The sequence below is a fragment of the Macrobrachium rosenbergii genome, chromosome 2, assembly GCF_040412425.1.
Source record: "Macrobrachium rosenbergii isolate ZJJX-2024 chromosome 2, ASM4041242v1, whole genome shotgun sequence".
Taxonomy (NCBI): Eukaryota; Metazoa; Arthropoda; class Malacostraca; order Decapoda; family Palaemonidae; genus Macrobrachium; species Macrobrachium rosenbergii.
This window is the reverse complement of record NC_089742.1, coordinates 32640513-32660512: the sequence shown is the minus strand read 5'-3', so window position 1 is coordinate 32660512 and position 20000 is coordinate 32640513. Positions and strand designations below refer to the sequence as shown.

At 33.2% G+C, this 20000-nt stretch overlaps 1 protein-coding gene and 1 long non-coding RNA gene across 2 annotated transcripts in view; one reads left to right on the top strand and one right to left on the bottom strand.

The window, feature by feature from the left end:
* Positions 1 to 20000, top strand: part of LOC136849697 (uncharacterized) — a 92092-nt gene that overhangs the window by 38456 nt on the left and 33636 nt on the right. The gene's annotated exons all lie outside the window — the stretch shown is intronic.
* Positions 8686 to 10124, bottom strand: LOC136849250 (uncharacterized). Its single transcript, XM_067122523.1, has 3 exons — positions 10026 to 10124; positions 9416 to 9619; positions 8686 to 9294 (listed from the first exon to the last, which is right to left on the bottom strand). The coding sequence occupies exons 1-3, from the start codon at positions 10122 to 10124 to the stop codon at positions 8836 to 8838; spliced, it is 762 nt and encodes a 253-aa protein (XP_066978624.1). The 3' UTR covers positions 8686 to 8835.

Here is a 20000-nt window from a genome sequence, read left to right as displayed (position 1 = left end):
CAGTTCTTGCCATCAAGATTCAGTTTTTGTATAAAACTAATATAATTTAACGAATGATCTTTAACATTTAAACCAGTCTTTAAAGTAGTTATATATGTTTTGAAAATCAATTCTAAATAGCTTTAAAGTCCACGATTTATCTAGATAACGACTGCAGAGAGGATAGTTAGTCTCCATGCATATGCATTGTCCCAATATCTCTATCTTAGAAAACATTCCCTATTTTTCAGTTTTCTGAAAAGAAAACTATTGTGCTGGCTTTGTCTGTCCGTCTGCACCTTTTTCTGTTCGCACTTTTTCTCTCCGCCCTCAGATCTTAAAAACGGCTGAGACTAGAGGGCTGCTAATTGATATATTGATCATCCACCCTCAAATCATCAAACATACCAAATTGCAGCCCTCTAGCCTCAGTAGTTTTTATTTATTTAAGGTTAAAGTTAGCCATACTCGTGCGTCTGGCAACGATATAGTCCAGACCAACACCGGGCCGTGGTTAAAGTTTCTTGGGCCGCGGCTCATACAGCATTATACCGAGACAACCGAAAGTTAGATCTGTTTTCGGTAGCCTTGATTATACGCTGTACAGAAAACTCGACTGCGCTGAAGAAATTTCGGCGCATTTTTTACTTGTTTATCATAAAACGTCTTTTCATTTAGATGTTAACAAAAGATAGCTCTATCAGTTTAAGGATCCAAATACAATTATCTATTCCATTATCTTTATGAAATAAAAAGATGAGTGTCAATTTTTGCCAGGCATTATTATTCGTTACTAAAATATTTCACTTGCATCTTACCTAACTTTTCTTATAATTGACTGTTTTAATCATAATGCACAGCTGGTATACCTCTATAATAAAAATAAAAAAAACTGCCTTTTCAATAATATGGATCTGTTACTTTACATAGGGGTAACTTTCTATTTACCATAAAACACACTCCAGAAAAATTTAAAAAGCAGGGACTGTCTTCATGGCAATGTCTGAACAGGCAACAATACAATTCAATCTAAAATATATTCGTCAAAAAACCCCAGGGCAATCGAATGACAAAATCCATCAAGGTTTTATAGCTAATATTGATCATATAGAACGTCCGGAAACTCATAAAAGAAATCGTGTGTAAACATATTTTCCGGCCGACTAGCCAAATGTAGCATCAATTTCCAGAGATGCTGGAATTATGAGACATTTCCTTAGACGGAATGTTATAGTTCTTATAAGATAATCATTCTGGTCGACGGTGATCTCTAGCGAAGGATGAAAGGCAGGCAAAGGCAAAGAAGTTATCTCTAGAATGTCCCCCTCAAAAAAAAAAAAAAAAAAAGTTTATCTGTTTTACATAGAAAATGATATGAACTTTTTATGAGTTTGTTTTGAAGCCAGAATTTTAAATTTATCCAGACATTCCAAACAAATACTTAGATAACATATTCGTAGACTGGCAGGCTAAATTAATCCTATTGTGCTCTTGAAAACTTGAAAAATAAATTTATTATTTTTTTTTTTTTTTTAGTCTTGACATCAGAATTTTTGTGTTAGGCAGTTTCAGTATTAACAAAACATTAACTTTCTATCATAAATGTTAATTATTTACGGAATAAATTTTAGAGCTTTACTGTAAGTAAAGTTTAAATCCCCTGGTACTGGGGAGTATAAAATCTGTTCTTATTAGTATGATTTTTATAATTATTATTTTTGAGGACTGTTTAATTTTTAGATTTAATATTGTAACCAAAATGATAGGGACTGACGGCAAGAACTCGGTTAAATAGAAATGCTTAAAAATAGATAAAAATCAGAAGATTGATGAGTGTTGTAACGGGAGATCATATGTTGTCCATAACTTCAAGAGTCTTTAATATTAAATAATAAAAAGATAGACGACAAAATGACAGACAATTATTCATCACGACTGTCTATCTAGTAATCGTCCAGAGTTGAAGAAAGACTGTCTATTTATAAACAAAAAAAGTTATATTTTGGCCCTCAGCGGTTCCTTTAAGTCTTATAAGAGAAAAAAAAAAACGTATCCGGCTGGAGTGAAAGCTCATTTGCATATGAATAGTTAGTTATATATGGAAGTCGTCACTAAAAAAAAAAAAGTTACGCCTCTTCCAGAAAGCAACGCGGAACAAGTATCAGGTTTTAGAGGACGTATGTGGGACAGAATGACAAATATTCGCTGTCGGCTGAATGTTTTTGTTTTTCTATTAGTTTATTGATTAAACTAAACTTTTTAGCTTGGTGTTAAGTGTACTTAATTGTTTTTTAAGATGTATGTTATCATCTCGCGTTGCGTTTCTACACGAATAAGGCCTGAGAATAAAATATGCGAACAGAGAGATGCTATTTGAGGTGAAAGCAGTCTTGGATTGATTTAAATGAGTACCTTCACAATTTGTTGAATTTTGAAAAGCCTTTCAAGACGATGGTAGAGTTAGTATTGTACATTAATTCGACTAAAAATTTTTCTCTTTTCCTTACTGTGATGCGTCTCAGGGGATGTTTGTTCAAAAAAGAATTAGTAAACTATGCAGCCGCAGTCAAGGGCTATTTCTTGTAGCAAATCTAAGCATGTTTTCTGGGAATTTGTAACCTGTAAGAATGAAATCGCCAGTATTTTGCCAGATATTAAGAACATAACTGTTAAAAGGATTGTAATGACATAAGTTGTAATAATAATAATAATAATAATAATAATAATAATAATAATAATAATAATATTATAATATAATAATATAATTATTATGTATTATTATTATTATTATTATTATTATTATTATTATTATTATTATTATTATACGACGTATGTGATTACCATCCTTTAACTCAAACCCTACTAAAAATATATAAAAAAAAATACTAAAAGCTGTGAGAAACATATCAAGAAATAATGATAATAAAAGATTCTAATATTTATGAAAAGTATTATGTTCATAAAAAAATGTACATAAGGATATTGCTTTGGCCCATTTACGATAACGGTCTTAGTATGGCAGACATAGAGAGCCATATCTCGCTTAGCGTAATGACCTAAGCCTTTAAAAAAAATAGTTATTATGATTGCTTCATAAAGTGCTCCTGGATAGTCGAGGTATAATTACATCCGAGTAAGGCCATTTTTAGATACCTGAGAGAGAGAGAAAGAGAGAGAGAGAGAGAGAGAGAGAGAGAGAGAATGTATTTTATTTAAACGATTATTATTATTATTATTATTTATTATTATTATTATTATTATTATTATTATTATTATTATTATTATTATTATTATGGCAAAAAAAGTTTCATAGTTCACTCAACTATTTATTTATTCATTTATTCTCTCTCTCTCTCTCTCTCTCTCACACAAGAGTAGAGAGAGAGAGAGAGAGAGAAACTGGGAGGTTTGCAAGGGTATGTTTTATTTTTAATGTTTATCATTATTATTATTATTATTATTATTATTATTATTATTATTATTATTATTATTATTATTATTATTATTATTATTATAAAACATATAAACGATAGATAAAACTGATAAGGACAATAAATGGGCAATAAATGGATAGATTTCCTGAAACAATTAGAGAGAGAGAGAGAGAGAGAGAGAGAGAGAGAGAGAGTATAAAAATCTTCAAACAAAAGATAATCATCTCAAAGATAGAATTGAATGCACAGGGGAACCCTTTTCTTCAAGAGCGCAGTAAAAAGTTGGATTTCAGATCTCCTCTGCGTCACCTCCAGGGTATAAATAGAGACGTCTTTGAAGTGTATTCAAAAATTAAATACCTCGCGCCATTAACGCCTGCCTCCCAAGAGCATTACTTAACGATTGTGTTACGTAACACTAATGTAACCAGTTCCGTATTCCAGGAGACCAGGATATTTAAGGAGTGGCCTTTTTTTCATGGCGCTGTTTTCTATGAAATACAAAGAGCATTTTTTTAAAGGTTTTGTTTTATCTAAATTTTATGTCACCAAAATATAGCTATTAAGAAAGTTATCTAATCTCTCAAATTTTCACATTTATGCCTAATTAGTTGTTACTCAATTCATGATTGAGCATTGATCACAATAATAATAATAATAATAATAATAATAATAATAATAATAATAATAATAATAATAATAATAATAATAATGTATCCTCAGCTTACATACCAAAATGTGTTGAAGGCTATTTCATCGCTTAGCTCTACGCATTACAAATATGTGAATATTTATTAACAGAGATTGTGTAATATGTTTTTATTTGTTTTCTTTTGCATACATTCTTACTTTATCAGAAATTAAGGAGTGACCTCCTACTATATGCACAAATACTGCACAACCATAAACAAAACCCACAATCAAACCACGTGTGTGTGTGTGTGTGTTGTATATCGTTGTCGTAAAGCTAGAGGAAGGAATTCAAGTTGACCAAGAGCTTTCGTGTATTTCTCACACCTCGTATATGTATATGTGTATTCTATTTCCAACTAAAACTCTTTTTAAGCTCGACTCCCTGGCAGGCACAATATTCTTTTTTCAGTCTTGTATGGATGAAAAAGGTAGCCTGTAATGTTTACGCGAGCAAAGCATGACGGCTTTAATATCATGTAACAAAATGAGATTTTCTGGTTTGGACAGTTTCTGTTTTGTTGGAGCAAACGATGTTTTCAGTTTTTTCTTGTAACTAGAAGCTACAAGATGCAGGAAAAGGGATATATTTTTTTACATCATAGGACTATCACCCGCATATGTGTTGACGCAACCTGCTCAAGGAAGCTTTTTAGTTTCATATCAATGGTTCCTTATAATTCAGCTCTCTCTATCTGTACGTGCGTTTGTGTGTGTGTGAGAGAGAGAGAGAGAGAGAGAGAGTGCGGCGTATGCGTCATTTTCTTTTACTAGTTGTGTCACAAGAGGCAAAAGATAAATTTAAATAAATAAAAATCTAAGGACAAAAATTAATAAGAACACAATATCAAAATAAAAACACACAAACATACATATATACATATTTATATATATATATATATATATATATATATATATATATATATATATATATATATAATATATATATATATATATATATATATATGTATATATATACATATATATATATATACTTATGTATATATATATATATATATATATATATATACACATATATATATATATGTATGTATACACATACATATACATATATATATATATATATATACGCTGTATATACAAATATATATATATATAAATATACAGTATGTATGTATATATGTATATATATATACATATATATATATATATGTATATATATAATATATATGTAATGTGTGTATGTGTCTGGAAAGATTGCAATGGGGACAGAATACAACAAATTTCTATTGAATAATTTCATGAATGTAGAAGAGGTAAATTCCTTTAGTCTAAAACACTACTACTTACGATATTATGGCTTTTTATCACTAGAAAATCTCTGAATGGCAACCAAGAAGCTTTGCCTTGCTAGAAATAAGGTTCTTATAGTAAATAAGGAGCTTTTGGTGCCATTTCAGTACCTTTGCATCTTGGAATTATTCATATTTTTTTAAATGGGAATAGAATGACAGTACGGATAGATTTCTGCGGATGTGACAGCGGATATATATTCATGAATGTGTGTGTGTGTATATATATATATAGTATAAAAATATACTATATATATATATATACATTTTTTATCAATAGAAAATCTCTGAATCAATACAAGCTGTTTTTGCCTTGCTAGAAATAAGGTTCTTATGGTAAATAAGAGCTTTTGGTGGACATTATATATATATATATATATATATTCCAGTACTTTGCATCTTGGAATTATTATATATTTTTAAAGAATATATGTATGAGTGGTAATGTATGTACTGGAATTTATTGTGATGTGATTTATATATATGTATATATATGTATGGACTTATATATATATATATGTGTATATGTATATATATATATATATATATATATATATATATATATATATATATATATATATATAATATATATTATATATATATATATTATATATATATACGAAGAATGTATATTGATATATTAATATATATGGAAGGTATATGAAATATATACTTTGAATAAGTATTTATAGTTTATATTATTTTCAAGTTATATGAACTTAATATAAATATCGAAAGTATTATATCACCTTACATATATGATATATACTTATATATATATATATATGTATATATATATAAATATATATATATATATATATATAATATATATATTATATATATAATATATATATATATATATATATATATATATATATATATATATATATATATGTATATATACACATATATACATATATGTATATACATTCTTCTTATTCATTTTCTGAATGTCTTATTTATCGTATTTTCTCGCCTGACATACTTCTAAAGAACAAGAAAAAAATGTTTGAATATTCTTGTATAATTCTTTGCAGCAAATATCTGTTTTCTTTTCCTCTCTGTGATAATTCTTGTGGGCTGAATGTAAGTAGTTACTGTGTTGTTGTAATTGTGGCTGTTGGGATAGTTGAAATTAACAATATACGTTCATATGACCTTGCTCCTATAAAAGGCTTTAGGCTTCGAAAGAGAACAGAAAAGTTGTAAGGAAAAAAAAACTTCAGGTTAGATTGAAACCCCTTTGAACCTTACGGCACCCGTGACTAAAAGACAAATCTTTATAGAGGAGACCCCCGGTATGGTCACAGAGGCCAGGAAGGAAAGGGGAAAAGTTTTTAGAACAGAAAAATCCCTGGTAAAGGAATGGAAGGCTAGAAAGGAAATTTTTTTTTTTTATCGTAAGGGAAAAAGGAGAAAGTCTTATGAAAATATTTAATGGAGTATGAGAGTATAGCTTTAATGGAGTATGAGAGTATAGCTTATAGTTTGAGAGCTGAACTTAAGCTGGAGACAAAAATATTCAATAGAGTTGGAGAGCTGAGCTTAAACTAAAGACAGCTGAAACTAAAGACAGCTGAATAGTACTGTCGGTTATGAAGGAGACAGAAACTAGACGGAGACAGATGGACGAAATTTAAAATTAGTTTGCTTATACCTATTTTAGCAAACTTATAAGCTGAGGAGAGGACTTTCAATATATACCCAAAATGGGGCAAATATACAAGATATATAGATAGCATCTTCATCTTAACCTTTTTTTATTTGGAAGACACCATTTTGCCTGGTAATTGAGGGGAAAATGATCTATAATTTTTTTCTTGGAGTGCAGTGTACACGGTGCCTTCCATTCTTGGATAATAATATGAAAGAGACCAAGAGCATCACATCCCAAGGGTAATGTGCACTGTTTATACAAACAAAACATGACACACGGCCGAAAATTGTGAGCCGTGACCATACGCGAGGTGAATAAGCCCTACCCAACTGGATACGTGACATGGGCCGATGTGCGTGGAGCAAGCGTATTATAGTGCGCTGCAAATGTACGCACTGCGTAAGCGTGACGTGACGCTTACCGGAAATGGCACGACAAGCGGCGACACAGCCAAAAGTAGTGTGTGGCAGAGTACGTAACACCGACGTACGCATACCGTATGTGTAACGTTGTGTGTCACTGAGTTACGTCAACCTCACGTTGTCCCCACATACTGAGCGCAAAGGAACACTGGAACATGCTGAAAGAATATTTTTTATCGGCTGAAGTCTCAGTGCATTGGTAGGAGAACATGATTTAGTTACTTTTCTGTATACTTTATTGTTTAACTCACTGTATTTACTTAAATGTCTGTTCATGCATTTAGTTCGAATTACAATATTTTTTTACTTAATATTTGTGTACTTGTATGTGTTGTAGTTATTTTGCCCTTTGTAATAATTACTTAACATTGATTCTTTTTTTATTTGATAATTCTATCTTTTTGAAAATACCTTCTCTCCCATATTTTTTACATGGTATATGACTTGCTTATTCTTTTTCTGTCTGTTGTAATTTTGTTTCTTTGCCCATATATTACATATAGTATTTTGGGCTTATTTAAAATTCAGTAATGTATACTTAGTCTTTTCAGGTTCATTTTGCCCTCTTTAACTATGTACTTATATATGTGCTAGTTAATTTAATAAAAGATGTTTTTAAATCCATGATATATTATTCTCATCAATACATAGTAACTGGAAAGAGGATAGAGCCAGACATGATATTGCAAATATATATATATTTAATATAAAACAGTGCATTGGCAGGAGAACATGATTTAGTCACTTTCCTGTATACTTTAACTCACTGTATTTACTTAAATGTCTGTTCATGCATTTAGTTCGAATTACAATATTTACTTAATATTTGTGTACTTGTATGTGTTGTAGTTATTATTCCCTTTCTAATAACTACTTAACATTGATTCTTTTCTGATATTATAATTCTATCTTTTTGAAAGTACCGTCTCTCCGACATTTGTTACATTGTATATGACTTGCTTATTTTTTCTGTCTGTTGTAATTTTGTTTCTTTGCCCATATGTTACGTATAGTATTTTGGACTTATTTAAAATTCAGTAATGTATACTTAGTCTTTTCAGGCTCATTTTGCCCTCTTTATTTGTGTACTTATATTTGTGGTAGTTAATTTGATAAAAGATATTTTTCAAACACATGATATATTACTCTCATCAATACTTAGTAATTGGAAACAGGATGGATCCAGACATGATATTGCAGAATATATATTTATTTAATATAAAACACAAACATACATATCAGAAAAACATACAGTCACTCAAACAAAAATACATTACACAAGCATACAATAAATGTAAGTACTATACACATCCACGCATACATAACAAATAAACTTAAAATTAAGAATGGAAATTATTCAGAAACTCGGTGTTGATTAACACGTTGCTGAGGTCCTTCGGGGTAGAGGTCATTGTGGACCCCACCAGCTGAGCTTGTAGCACCGCCAGCTGTTGCGCTGTCAGCTGTAAGGACTGACTGCCTGAATGTGCAGGGAGTGGGCCAAAACCATGTGGAGTTGCAGGCTGGTTTACAGGCACCGCAGTTGCCGGACTGTCCCCTGTCACCACTTCCAGAGTGTGATGAGCCAGGCTCCGCGACGGCCTCGTGACGCCCTCTTTGGAGGCACGCGTGTAGCGCTGAATGGCGGCGAGAATTTCAATTTTTAGTGTCACCCTCAGGTGAGCTGACACCTCCTTGCAGTCGTCCTCCACCCCTTCAAAAAATTTGCGCCAGTAGAGGGCGCGGGCGTCACGCAAGTCCGGAGCTTGGGCAGGGAGGGCGGAAGCGGCACGAGCAGACTGTAAAAATATGAGGAACATATATGAGAAAATGGAAAAAATGTACTGTGAATGAGTTGAAAATATGTAATAACGATATAATCGTAATAATTAAGCTAGGAAACAATAAAATAAGACATACCATCGGAATTCCCAGTATCTTAGGCATCTTGATGTCACTGGTAGAGAAAGCAGTGAACGACGACGGAGGCGCTGGCGGAGAGAGCAGTGCAGGATGCTGTTCTGGAGAGCACTGACCCGCAAGCTCACCGCCTGCCCCTTTTATCCCAGGGCACAACGTTGCCAATTCGTCTCGGATGCGTGCGGTGCGGCAGGGTTGCCACGTCTACTCCCACGCCATGCGAAGACCCACACGGTGCAAGGTGGGAACCCTGGAGTGGCGTGGGACCACAGGTAAGGTCCTAGCGGCCACGCGGTCACCACGAGGTTGGCGCCATGCTGTGCGGGTCAGGCCACGATAATGCTAAGTTCACACATTCATGTATCAAGGCACGCAAGGCCGAAAATTGCTAAGTATGTAAATACAACGTAAATGTACCGTAAATGCTATGTAAGTGTGCTAGTATGCGGCGCGACCGTTATGCACCACCCGGGCGTACGGCGGGGGCCACGAACCTTTCGACCTGTTCAAAACCATGTGTGGGTGGCCATGTCAACTGTCATTTAGCGTGGCCCGACCCGCACAGCCTGGCGCCAACCTCGTGGTGACCACGTGGCCGCTAGGACTTTACCTGTGGTCCCACGCCTTTCAGGGGTTTCACTTGCCACCACGTGGGTCTTTTTGCATGGCGTGAGGGTAAACCTACAACCATTGCCACCAGCACGCACATCCTTCTAATTTTGCAATGCTCTGACCTAGTATAAAAGGGGCAGGCTGCACACTTGCGGGTCAATCGACACCACGTTTTTGAATAATTTTCAGTCTTAATTTCAAGTTTATTTGTTATATATGTGCGGGTGTGTATAGTACTTATATTTATTGTATGCTTGTCTAATGTATTTTTGTATGAGTGGCTGTATATTTTCTTATATTTATATTGGAAGGAACTATCAGTAAAAGACTTATCGACCGTTGCGGGTAGTGCTTTGTTTTACAAATTGGTGAATATGTATAAGTTTTTTTTTTTTTAGTTATGTGAGTAGTGCTCCCTATGGTTAGTTTCAATTTTGGCCCTTCTGTCATTTAATAAAGTTTGGAACCATCTAATTTATCTCACAGTGTGCTTTTCTCGGATTCAAAAACTAGCAGTGTTCATTTCTGGTATTTAGTAGCAACAGAATTAGTGTTTTCTTTTTTTTTTTTTTTTTTGCTTATCAATCGCCGGGACTAATAACTCAACCGGATGAGTTTGCGTAAAACCATGTTTTATGAAATGCATAAATAAATAAATATTGTAACAAACATTTTGAACATTAATTGGAATCATACTAATAAGATAACACTGATAGCTATGAAAATAAAGCAAACTGGTTGTGTCTGTATTTCCATGTATAACAAATAAGGTGAAATTTTCAAATACGGTTAATTCTGATAAAATCACGAGTATGAATGTAGCAGTTATCAAGATACTGTATTTATTATGTGATGGAATTACTCTCTGCTTTTTTAATAAGACACAGCCCTATGAGATTGACACAAAAAAAATATAAAATAACAGAATTCCCAGCTGTCACATCAGAGATCAAACATTTATTTCTGTACACACACACACACACACACACACACATATGCACACATAAAATTTTATGATGAACATTGAAACGAATGAATGAAAGAACTGTCGAGACAAAAGGGTCGATTATCACTAAGAAAAGATGTTTTAGAAAATGACCGTTACAGAGTCTGGTAACAGAATCCCGAAGGCGTTCTCCACCGTCCTGCATGCCCTACATGGGGACAACGTGAGGTTGACGTAACTCAGTAACGCACAACGTTACACATACGGTATACGTACGTCGGTGTTACGTGCTCTGCCACGCACTACTTTTGGCTGTGCCGCCGCTTGTCGGGCCACTTCCGTTAAGCGTCACGTCACGCTTACGCAGTGCATACATTTGCGGCGCACTATAATACGCTTGCTTTGCGCACATCGGCCCATGTCACGTATCCAGTGGGGCGGGGCTTATTCATCTCGCGCATGTCACGTTTCACAATTTTCGGCCGTACGTGGGCATGCGTGCCTTGATACGTAAATGTGTTAACTTAGCATAAATGATAGTTGACGTGGCTACCCACGCATTGTTTTGAACAGGTCGAAAGGTTCGCGGCTCCTGGTGTACGCCCGCGTGGTGCGTAACGGTCGCGCCGCATAGTGGTGCACTTACATAGCATTTATGGTACATTTACGTTGTATTTAAGTACCTACCAATTTTCGGCCGTGCGCGGGCATGCGTGCCTTGGTACGTGAATGCGTGAACTTAACATTTTACATTTAGGGCATTCCATTAAGCGTTCCAGTCAGAATCAGGCAAATGAAGAATATAGATAAATAACCTTAAAACCTCTTCATGCAAAGAAGAGCAAGGTGAAGAGAACTTAAAAGTCAACGAGTGTAATCAATCCTCAAGAATAGATTCCTCTACTTTGTGATGTCCTTCCTATGATGATGCTTTTTCCTCACTCCGCTAACTTACAGTTCATGACTTAATTTAATTTGATCTCCTTCCCTTTATTTACCTAGTAACGAAGATGTCATATATAACAAAACAAAACATTATTTACTTTATACAGAAAGAGTAAGGAGAAATTATGATTATCTGCAAAGATCTCACTGGATCGTTTCGATTCTTGGGCTATTATAGCCACTAACCCCATTTATTAACAATGAAACTTCTTCCAAGCAAAAGAGAAAGAAGTTTTCCTATTCAGACCCACTCTTGCACTATGAGCTTATAATGCGACGAGACCCCAAAGGTTCTGATTTGAATGATTAAATCGTGTGCTTGTATTCTTTTCCTTCGGGTTTGTCGACGAATTTTCTAAGGAAGTTTTGGCAGCGTTGGTAAACTTCAATGAAAAGTCTTTTTTTCACTTTTTGACTTGTGAAGAAGTTTATTTTTCTTTCAGTCATAACTTGGAATATTTGGGCTTTCCCGGGGAGAGAGAGAGAGAGAGAGAGAGAGAGAGAGAGTATGCTTCTCGGCTTATTAAGTCATCACTAAGATAATTCTCTGTCGCTTTCTTTCTAGATTTATGATTAGCTCTGCTTCTCGACTAATATTTAACATCCTATTTCTAATAAACCTCAAAACCCAAAACCTGCAGACTTTACAGGAGTCATTTTCAAGAATTAAGCAAAAAGCATACAGTAATCTCAAATCCCACAAAACATTTATTTTAAAATGATTCAATGGCTGATATCCGAAAAATACAGGAATTCATGATTATTAGATTTTACATAACTTTAGATAACTTTGTTTTAAAACAAGGCAAGCTGTAAGATTTGAAGTTTTGTTTATAAAAATACTAATTTTAAGATAAATTTACGAACTTTTCAAAACATCACAGGGATTTTGTCTATTTTGCGGAAAAGGAATAAATAGATAAGTTTAGGAGACTGAAAAATAATCACTAAGAGGACAACGGCCCTAAAAAGCAACCTGGTTAATTTTTTAAAATTAACCTCTAAACGGACAATTATCCTAAGATAATAAAAATGGTACTTTGAAAATTAAGTAGGAATTAGACAACGACTCCCCCCCGCAACAAATTATTAAAATAAAATTACTTTCGAAAAGGACAACGATCCTAAAAAAAAACCTGTTAAACTAAGAGAAAAAATAAGCTCCATGAGAACAAAGTTCCTAAAAAGAAAAAAGAGAGAAGAAAACTGACAAACCCAAAAAATTGCCAATTGCAAGGTACAACGACCCCTAAAGGTTACTTACTGTAGATAAACAAGCACCTGTTCCCTGCGTATATTCCATAAGCTTTTCCCTGTGTTCCATTGAAGGGAAAATTTGTCAATAAGTCTCCTGACAGATGTACTGCTCATAATAACTTGCAAGTGATGAATGACGCATGAAGAGGCTTATCATTACGTTCTGAAGCTCATTAGGCACGGCCGTTTATTATTCATGGCAATTAATTTTTTAAGGCTTACTATTCATTATGAAGAACAGCATATTTGCCGAGCTAAATTAGTGTGGGATTTCTCCCTGAAACCGCGGGGACTCGGCTGGAAGTGTGTGTTTGTGTGTGTGTTTATGTGTGTGTACATGTGTGTGTGTTTGTGCGTATACGTATTACCTGTTTTAACTTTTGAGAACAGTATACCTGAAACACTGGTGGTGTTGCTGAAATAAATAAGTGACTTATTATTATTATTATTATTATTATTATTATTATTATTATTATTATTATTATTATTAAAATAATAATAATAATAATAATAATAATAATAATAATAATTATTATTATTATTATTATTATTATTATTATTATTATTATTATTAATTAATTAAAGTTTTTCTGAGTTACTGTATTCAGCCAGTAAGTCGCCACTTTCCCTCATTCTTTGGAGAGGAAAATAGTTGCAATCTAGTGTAGTTTTATTTTGGAAGAATAGACTGCAACTGCTACAGAAAAACAATGAAGCAAAACGCAACGGAAAATAAACGCCACAATTCAGTTGCCTGCGTAGTTACTCTTGACCGTTACAGTGTATTCTTCCTAAATAAAACTACCTCAGTTTGCAACTACTTTCCTCTCCGAAGCATGACGAACTGTATAAACTGATTGCAACTGATGCAGCTATCACGTTCAACACTTCGTGCTTAAAAGAGGGTCTTCTTCCCACATTATTATTGTATTATTATTATTATTATTATTATTATTATTATTATTATTGTGTATTATTATTATTATTATTATAGGAACAGAAAAAAATTATGTAATTATAGATTATATATATATAGAATATATAAAAATTAATATTAATATATATATATATATATATATATATATATATATATATATATATATGTGTGTGTGTGTGTGTGTGTGTGTGTGTATATACATTATATACAAAATCTAAATAATACATTTGTATATAAGAATGAAGAACATTATCTAAAAGCAATTAAATTAGAAACGAACTACATATGAAACCCCCAAAAGGTATTAAAATATAAGGACTTGAATTTATTGGTGATCTTTCTAAACCATACGCCAACAATATTGTACATTCAGTTCATGCACAATACTTAATTTCAGTTATATAACCCACGGGGCGTTAAAATACAAGGGGAACTGCAATAGAAGCTGTAGAATCTTATTCTTAGAAACGGGTGAATGTGTAGAAAAACTTTGTGTCAATTTCGGTCCCTTCTGTAGTCGACAGGCCGCCAAACGTTGGCCTTTGTGAATAAAAGATATGACCTACTCTGAGATGGAAGCAGTTAAATGAGAATGTAATGGTTCTGGTATGCCTAAGGGACGTTCTCTCTCTCTCTCTCTCTCTCTCTCTCTCTCTCTCTCTCTCTCTCTCTCTCTCTCTCTCTCTCTCTCGTAGACTTACCTTTCAGAATTTGCAGTGACACCTGTTTCCTCATCAAATATATGAGATAGTGGGCTACGTGACAGGATATTTAGCCTGAGCTTCTGAGTTCCAAGAAAATATATTTTTCATGTCTTTACTTCGTAACAATTCCTAGGAAATTCTTTTATCCTCTGGAAAGAACTCTGAATTTGCAGTCTCTCTCTCTCTCTCTCTCTCTCTCTCTCTCTCTCTCTCTCTCTCTCTCTCTCTCTCTCTCTCTCTCTCTCTCGCTAACTTTTCTGTCCAAATTTATTAGAAAATTTGGAGTGAAGAAACAGAAGTGAAAAAATATAAATAAAACTAAAGCACCCATGAAATTATATTTTGGAACTTATGTTAGCCATCACATCCTTCGTCATGTTTTATTCCCATAAGACCATGGTAAAAAATAAACTAAATTAGATTAATTTTAATATTAGATAAATATTTTGCATCTTCAAGTATCTCTGATTCTTTTAATGCATCTTATTCTGATAGCAGATGCGACAGCTACAAATATCTTCAGGTCTCTTAATACCTAGGAAGAGTTTTGTTAAAAGTTGGTACAAGAAGTCAGAGTCCTGGGGCATAATGCATTCTTTATACATTACAAACACTACAGAATTAATAAAGATTTCATGTAATAAATAGTATATGTATCTCATATATATTATATATATATATATATGTATATATATAGATACATATATATATATATATATATATATATATATATATATAAGAGAGAGAGAGAGAGAGAGAGATTTGGGGAACGCCGGTGACAGACCTGTCCGTGATGAGAGCTTAAATCTCATAAGTACTTGCTGAAAACATAAATAGTAACAGCTGGTATAACATCCGCAAAGGCTGGTATACGAACATGCTGAAAAATGAAGCGTGCACAAAGCAAACACCAGTAAAATATCTCTAAACAGACATTTAAATCATGAGAATAGAGAAAAACAACACGTGAGTTCCTCTGGCAAGGAATCAGGAGCAATGAACTTTATATCATTAAAGGAGGAAATATTTATGTTGATAACCCATGTGTGAGGTGATATTTACTTATGCAAATGCCATCACGTTTAGGCTAGATCATTGCTCTCTCATTATTGCTCTCTCATTACGCATCAAAGAAGAGCAAAACTACTCTCATTAGTTTAATGAACTCAGTGTAGATACCACACCATCCCATCACAACGATAGCATCAGTTTTCATTTCATTTCAAAGAAATGAATATTTGCTAATGCATTTCATAGCCAGTATTGTCATAAACGCCGGTTTGCATGTTTATAAAAGAGAAATTTCCCCTATACTTCATTTTAAAATGGCGCGTTTTATTAATATTCTAGCAAGCCGAGTGCTGTTTCGGTATAACATGACAAATTTTCATTAACTGAAATGCCTCCCCCTCTATTAGCAATTTCTAAAACGTCCATTCTGTGTGATAGATGTTCATTTTAGGGGAAAATGTGACTTGAACAAGTAGGAAAATTATTTCTTTTAGTTTTGATGCAAAAAATATTATATGCCTTTGTGCTTGTATTTTTGCGTGCAACCCTGTTATGGATGCATACTTATGCAACTTCATTACAAAACACACAAAACACACACACACACAAAACACACACACACACACACACACACACACACACACACATATATATATATATATATATATATATATATATATATATATATAACTAATATATATATATATATATATATATATATATATATATTACAATTAAAACTAATATTTTCTGTTTCCTCAGATATTCAAAATCTCATTATCTTCCATTACCATCATTAGAACCAAAGTTAGTTCTGGTTTTGAAGTTTTGTATTTCCTCAAGTGTTCAAAATCTCTGTCTTCCAATAACACCATTAGAACCAAAGTTAGTTCTGGTTTTAATATTTTCTATTTCCTCAAACATTCAAAATCTCTATCTTCCATTACCATCATTAGAACCAAAGTTAGTTTTGGTTTTAATATTTCCTATTTCCTCAAATATTCAAAATCTCTACCATCATTAGAAACAAAGTTAGCTTTGGTTTTAATATTTCCTATTTCCTCAAATAATCAAAATTTCTGTCTCCCATTAACATCATTAGAACTAAGGTTAGTTCTGATTTTAATATTTTCTCTTTCCTCAAATATTCAAAACGTCTATCTTCCATTATCATCATTAGAACCAAAGTTAGTCCTGAGGTCTATATCGAATTAATTATGAGAATCCATGTCATGCAAAAACATAGAAAATTACTGTATTATTAGAAAAAAAAAATACCTTAAAGAAAAAAGATTGTGGTGTGCATACATGACATTTTCCTTCTCTCCTCCTTTCTCTTAGAAAGCTGTAATTGTCACATACAGTTTTCACAGCCTTATGGAAATTCTTTTTTACCAACCTCTCACGCCAAACTGCACCTCCATATTTTTCAAATAAGCGGGTTTTTAGAGTTTTCTCCAAAAATGTAAATTGTGCATTCGTATGCCCGTCCATTTTCGGCGGTGACAAAACTCCACTTCTCCCTTTCTTCTAAAGAGAGAGAAATAAAATAAATGGAACATGCTGCCCACGCCTAGCCAAAAAGGTGGCTTTCTTGAGCAGGAACCTTCTATTTACCCTTTTCAACGTGCGAAAAGAATTTTTGCAGGGAAAAGTTGAGTGCCCTGAATTTGGGTACAAGGCAGTATTTGTACGCGGTTCCTAGCAGCGGTGGAATAAAAGTTTACATATGCAATAATGGTAAGCTTTTAGGACGAATTTATCATTTTGTTTTCATTTTGTTCTACTTTGAATTATTTTGAATTTCATAAATTGAAAAATAACTTACATTTTGAATTCTGTCAACAATGGTTGATAGGAAAAGCTAAATTCGGAGTTAGTTACAAACACAGGATTATAATTTGCCATAATGCATTTATTAGATATGGTCATTACTTGGAAGGGTAACCTTCGATGTAAACTGGGACTAACGTGCTATCGGTACTAGTGATCTCTACATCAGTCGCGTTAAGAAACTTTGGGTCTGGTCACTACTTGTCATGTGGTTAGCAATTTTGTCGCGAAAATCATTGCTTAGAGATTTGCAACAAACCATAAGAATTACATATGACTACTATGTGTTTCCCTAAAATCCAGAGTGCAGAGATAAAAGGAGTGCAATACTCTTGCATCATTCAATAATGTACATACTGTGTGAACTTGTGTTGTACATACATTCTTCTGGCTGAACACACATATTCAACCATAGTTCCTTGTACAGAACACATTCTGCCCGTTCTGTTATACCTGGCACCACCATATACTCAGAATTAAATATGGTATTCTCTTTATTATCATTATCATTACCCTTCAACGTAGAATAGACAATAAATTTCAAGAGTATCTAAGATGCACTAGCGAATACTACAGCAACTTTATTATTCGTTCCTCTTTAAAGAAGGAATCAGGAGTTACCCATTAGTTTAATGGCGTGTTGTAATTTCCAACACTACTTTGTAAACAGTAGCATTTATCAGATTTTTTTATGTCTCCACCATCCCTGTTTTTCTTAGTTTAGCTTATCATATTATATTTGTTTTGACAGCACATACCTTACAAGGAGATTTTTGTGGTAGAAACAAGTGAGCTCGTTAATTGCTATAGTGATTTATTATTTGTCGGTGGTGAGAAGCAGGAACTTGCATCACCGACCGATCAGAATCTGACGAGGTAATCGACATACTGACAGTGAACCTTCCAACAGCTTATTGATAGACCCTATATCAATGGTTCTTAACCTTTTTTCAGTGTACGCACCCCTTTCAAATCAGCAGTCAGTTCTCGCAATCCCAGAATTGCTAAAACAAAAAAGCTAAAATACGACGTGTATCCTGTAGTCGATTCTGTTGCAACGTTGCCACTTCATTGGGAAATTAGGTGTAGGTTTATATATTGCTCAGAGTATAGCTGTAACAAAAAAAATTATAATAATAATAATAATAATTATTATTATTATTATTATTATTATTATTATTATTATTATTATTATTATTATTATTATTATTATTATTATTATTATTATTTGCTTATTTCTTTATTTGTTTATTTATTTGTGTATTTGTTTCTTTAATTTAATTAAATTTAAATTATTTAAATTTATTTATCTATTTATTTTATAGCATAAAAATAATAATATGCGTATATAAAAACATTATGCTTTAATTATTCAAAGGTATCCTCGCACCCCTTAGGAACCGGCTTCGCAAACCCCCGGGGTGCGAGCACCCCAGGTTAAGTTGTTTTTCTTTCTTGGACCATACTCTGCTACAACGAAGCAAACGGTCAGATAAAATCAAAACCAAAGAGACGTATGCAAGAATTAAATTATTCCACAAGAAATACTTTGATCTGATAAGAGGCTATGCACAGAAATCCGGAAGATGCAAATTCTCTCACAAGTTTAGGTTGGAAAGATCTTATCAAAATGGCAACACATCTTCTCCTGAAGCGACTTATACGACTGTTTACGGAAGTTTATTCTCCAAGTGCTCTAAAGAATGGATGGGCCCAACATTGCACTCTCCCCGAGATCTTGCAAGCAAAAGAGCTTTCTTGCAGTCGAAGGAATAGACACTGTGGATGCTTATTGGTGTTGCCATCAATCTTAACGCAGTCAGTCTTTGTAAAGTGAAGATGGCAGGGGAATACTAATTTTGTTTAAAAGCTTTTTATTAGGAAATAGTTTAAGTCAGGATGTCCATTATTGTTCAGGCAAAAAATTTATAAAAATTATAACATATACAAGTTTTTTGTAGGGTTATCATCATCAATAGTAGTGTTTGTACTATGTATGTATGTATGTATCTACATACATATACATACATAATCACACACAAACTCACAAATTATATATATATATATATATATATATATATATATATATATATACATATATATAAATATATAGTTTACGTGTATAAAGTTTGAGTGTATGTGAGTGTGTGTATGTAAAAACCAATTACCAGTCCTACCAAGACTGAAGAAGCGCTAACCCGTCTCCGTAGCTTTCTCTCCCTGGAAAAAAAAAAGTGATTTATGGAACGACAAATACAAGATTAATGAAGGCCTCCCTAATAGATTCGGCCCGATGCAAATGATTGTCCTGGAGATAAGTTACATCCGCTCCAAGAGAAC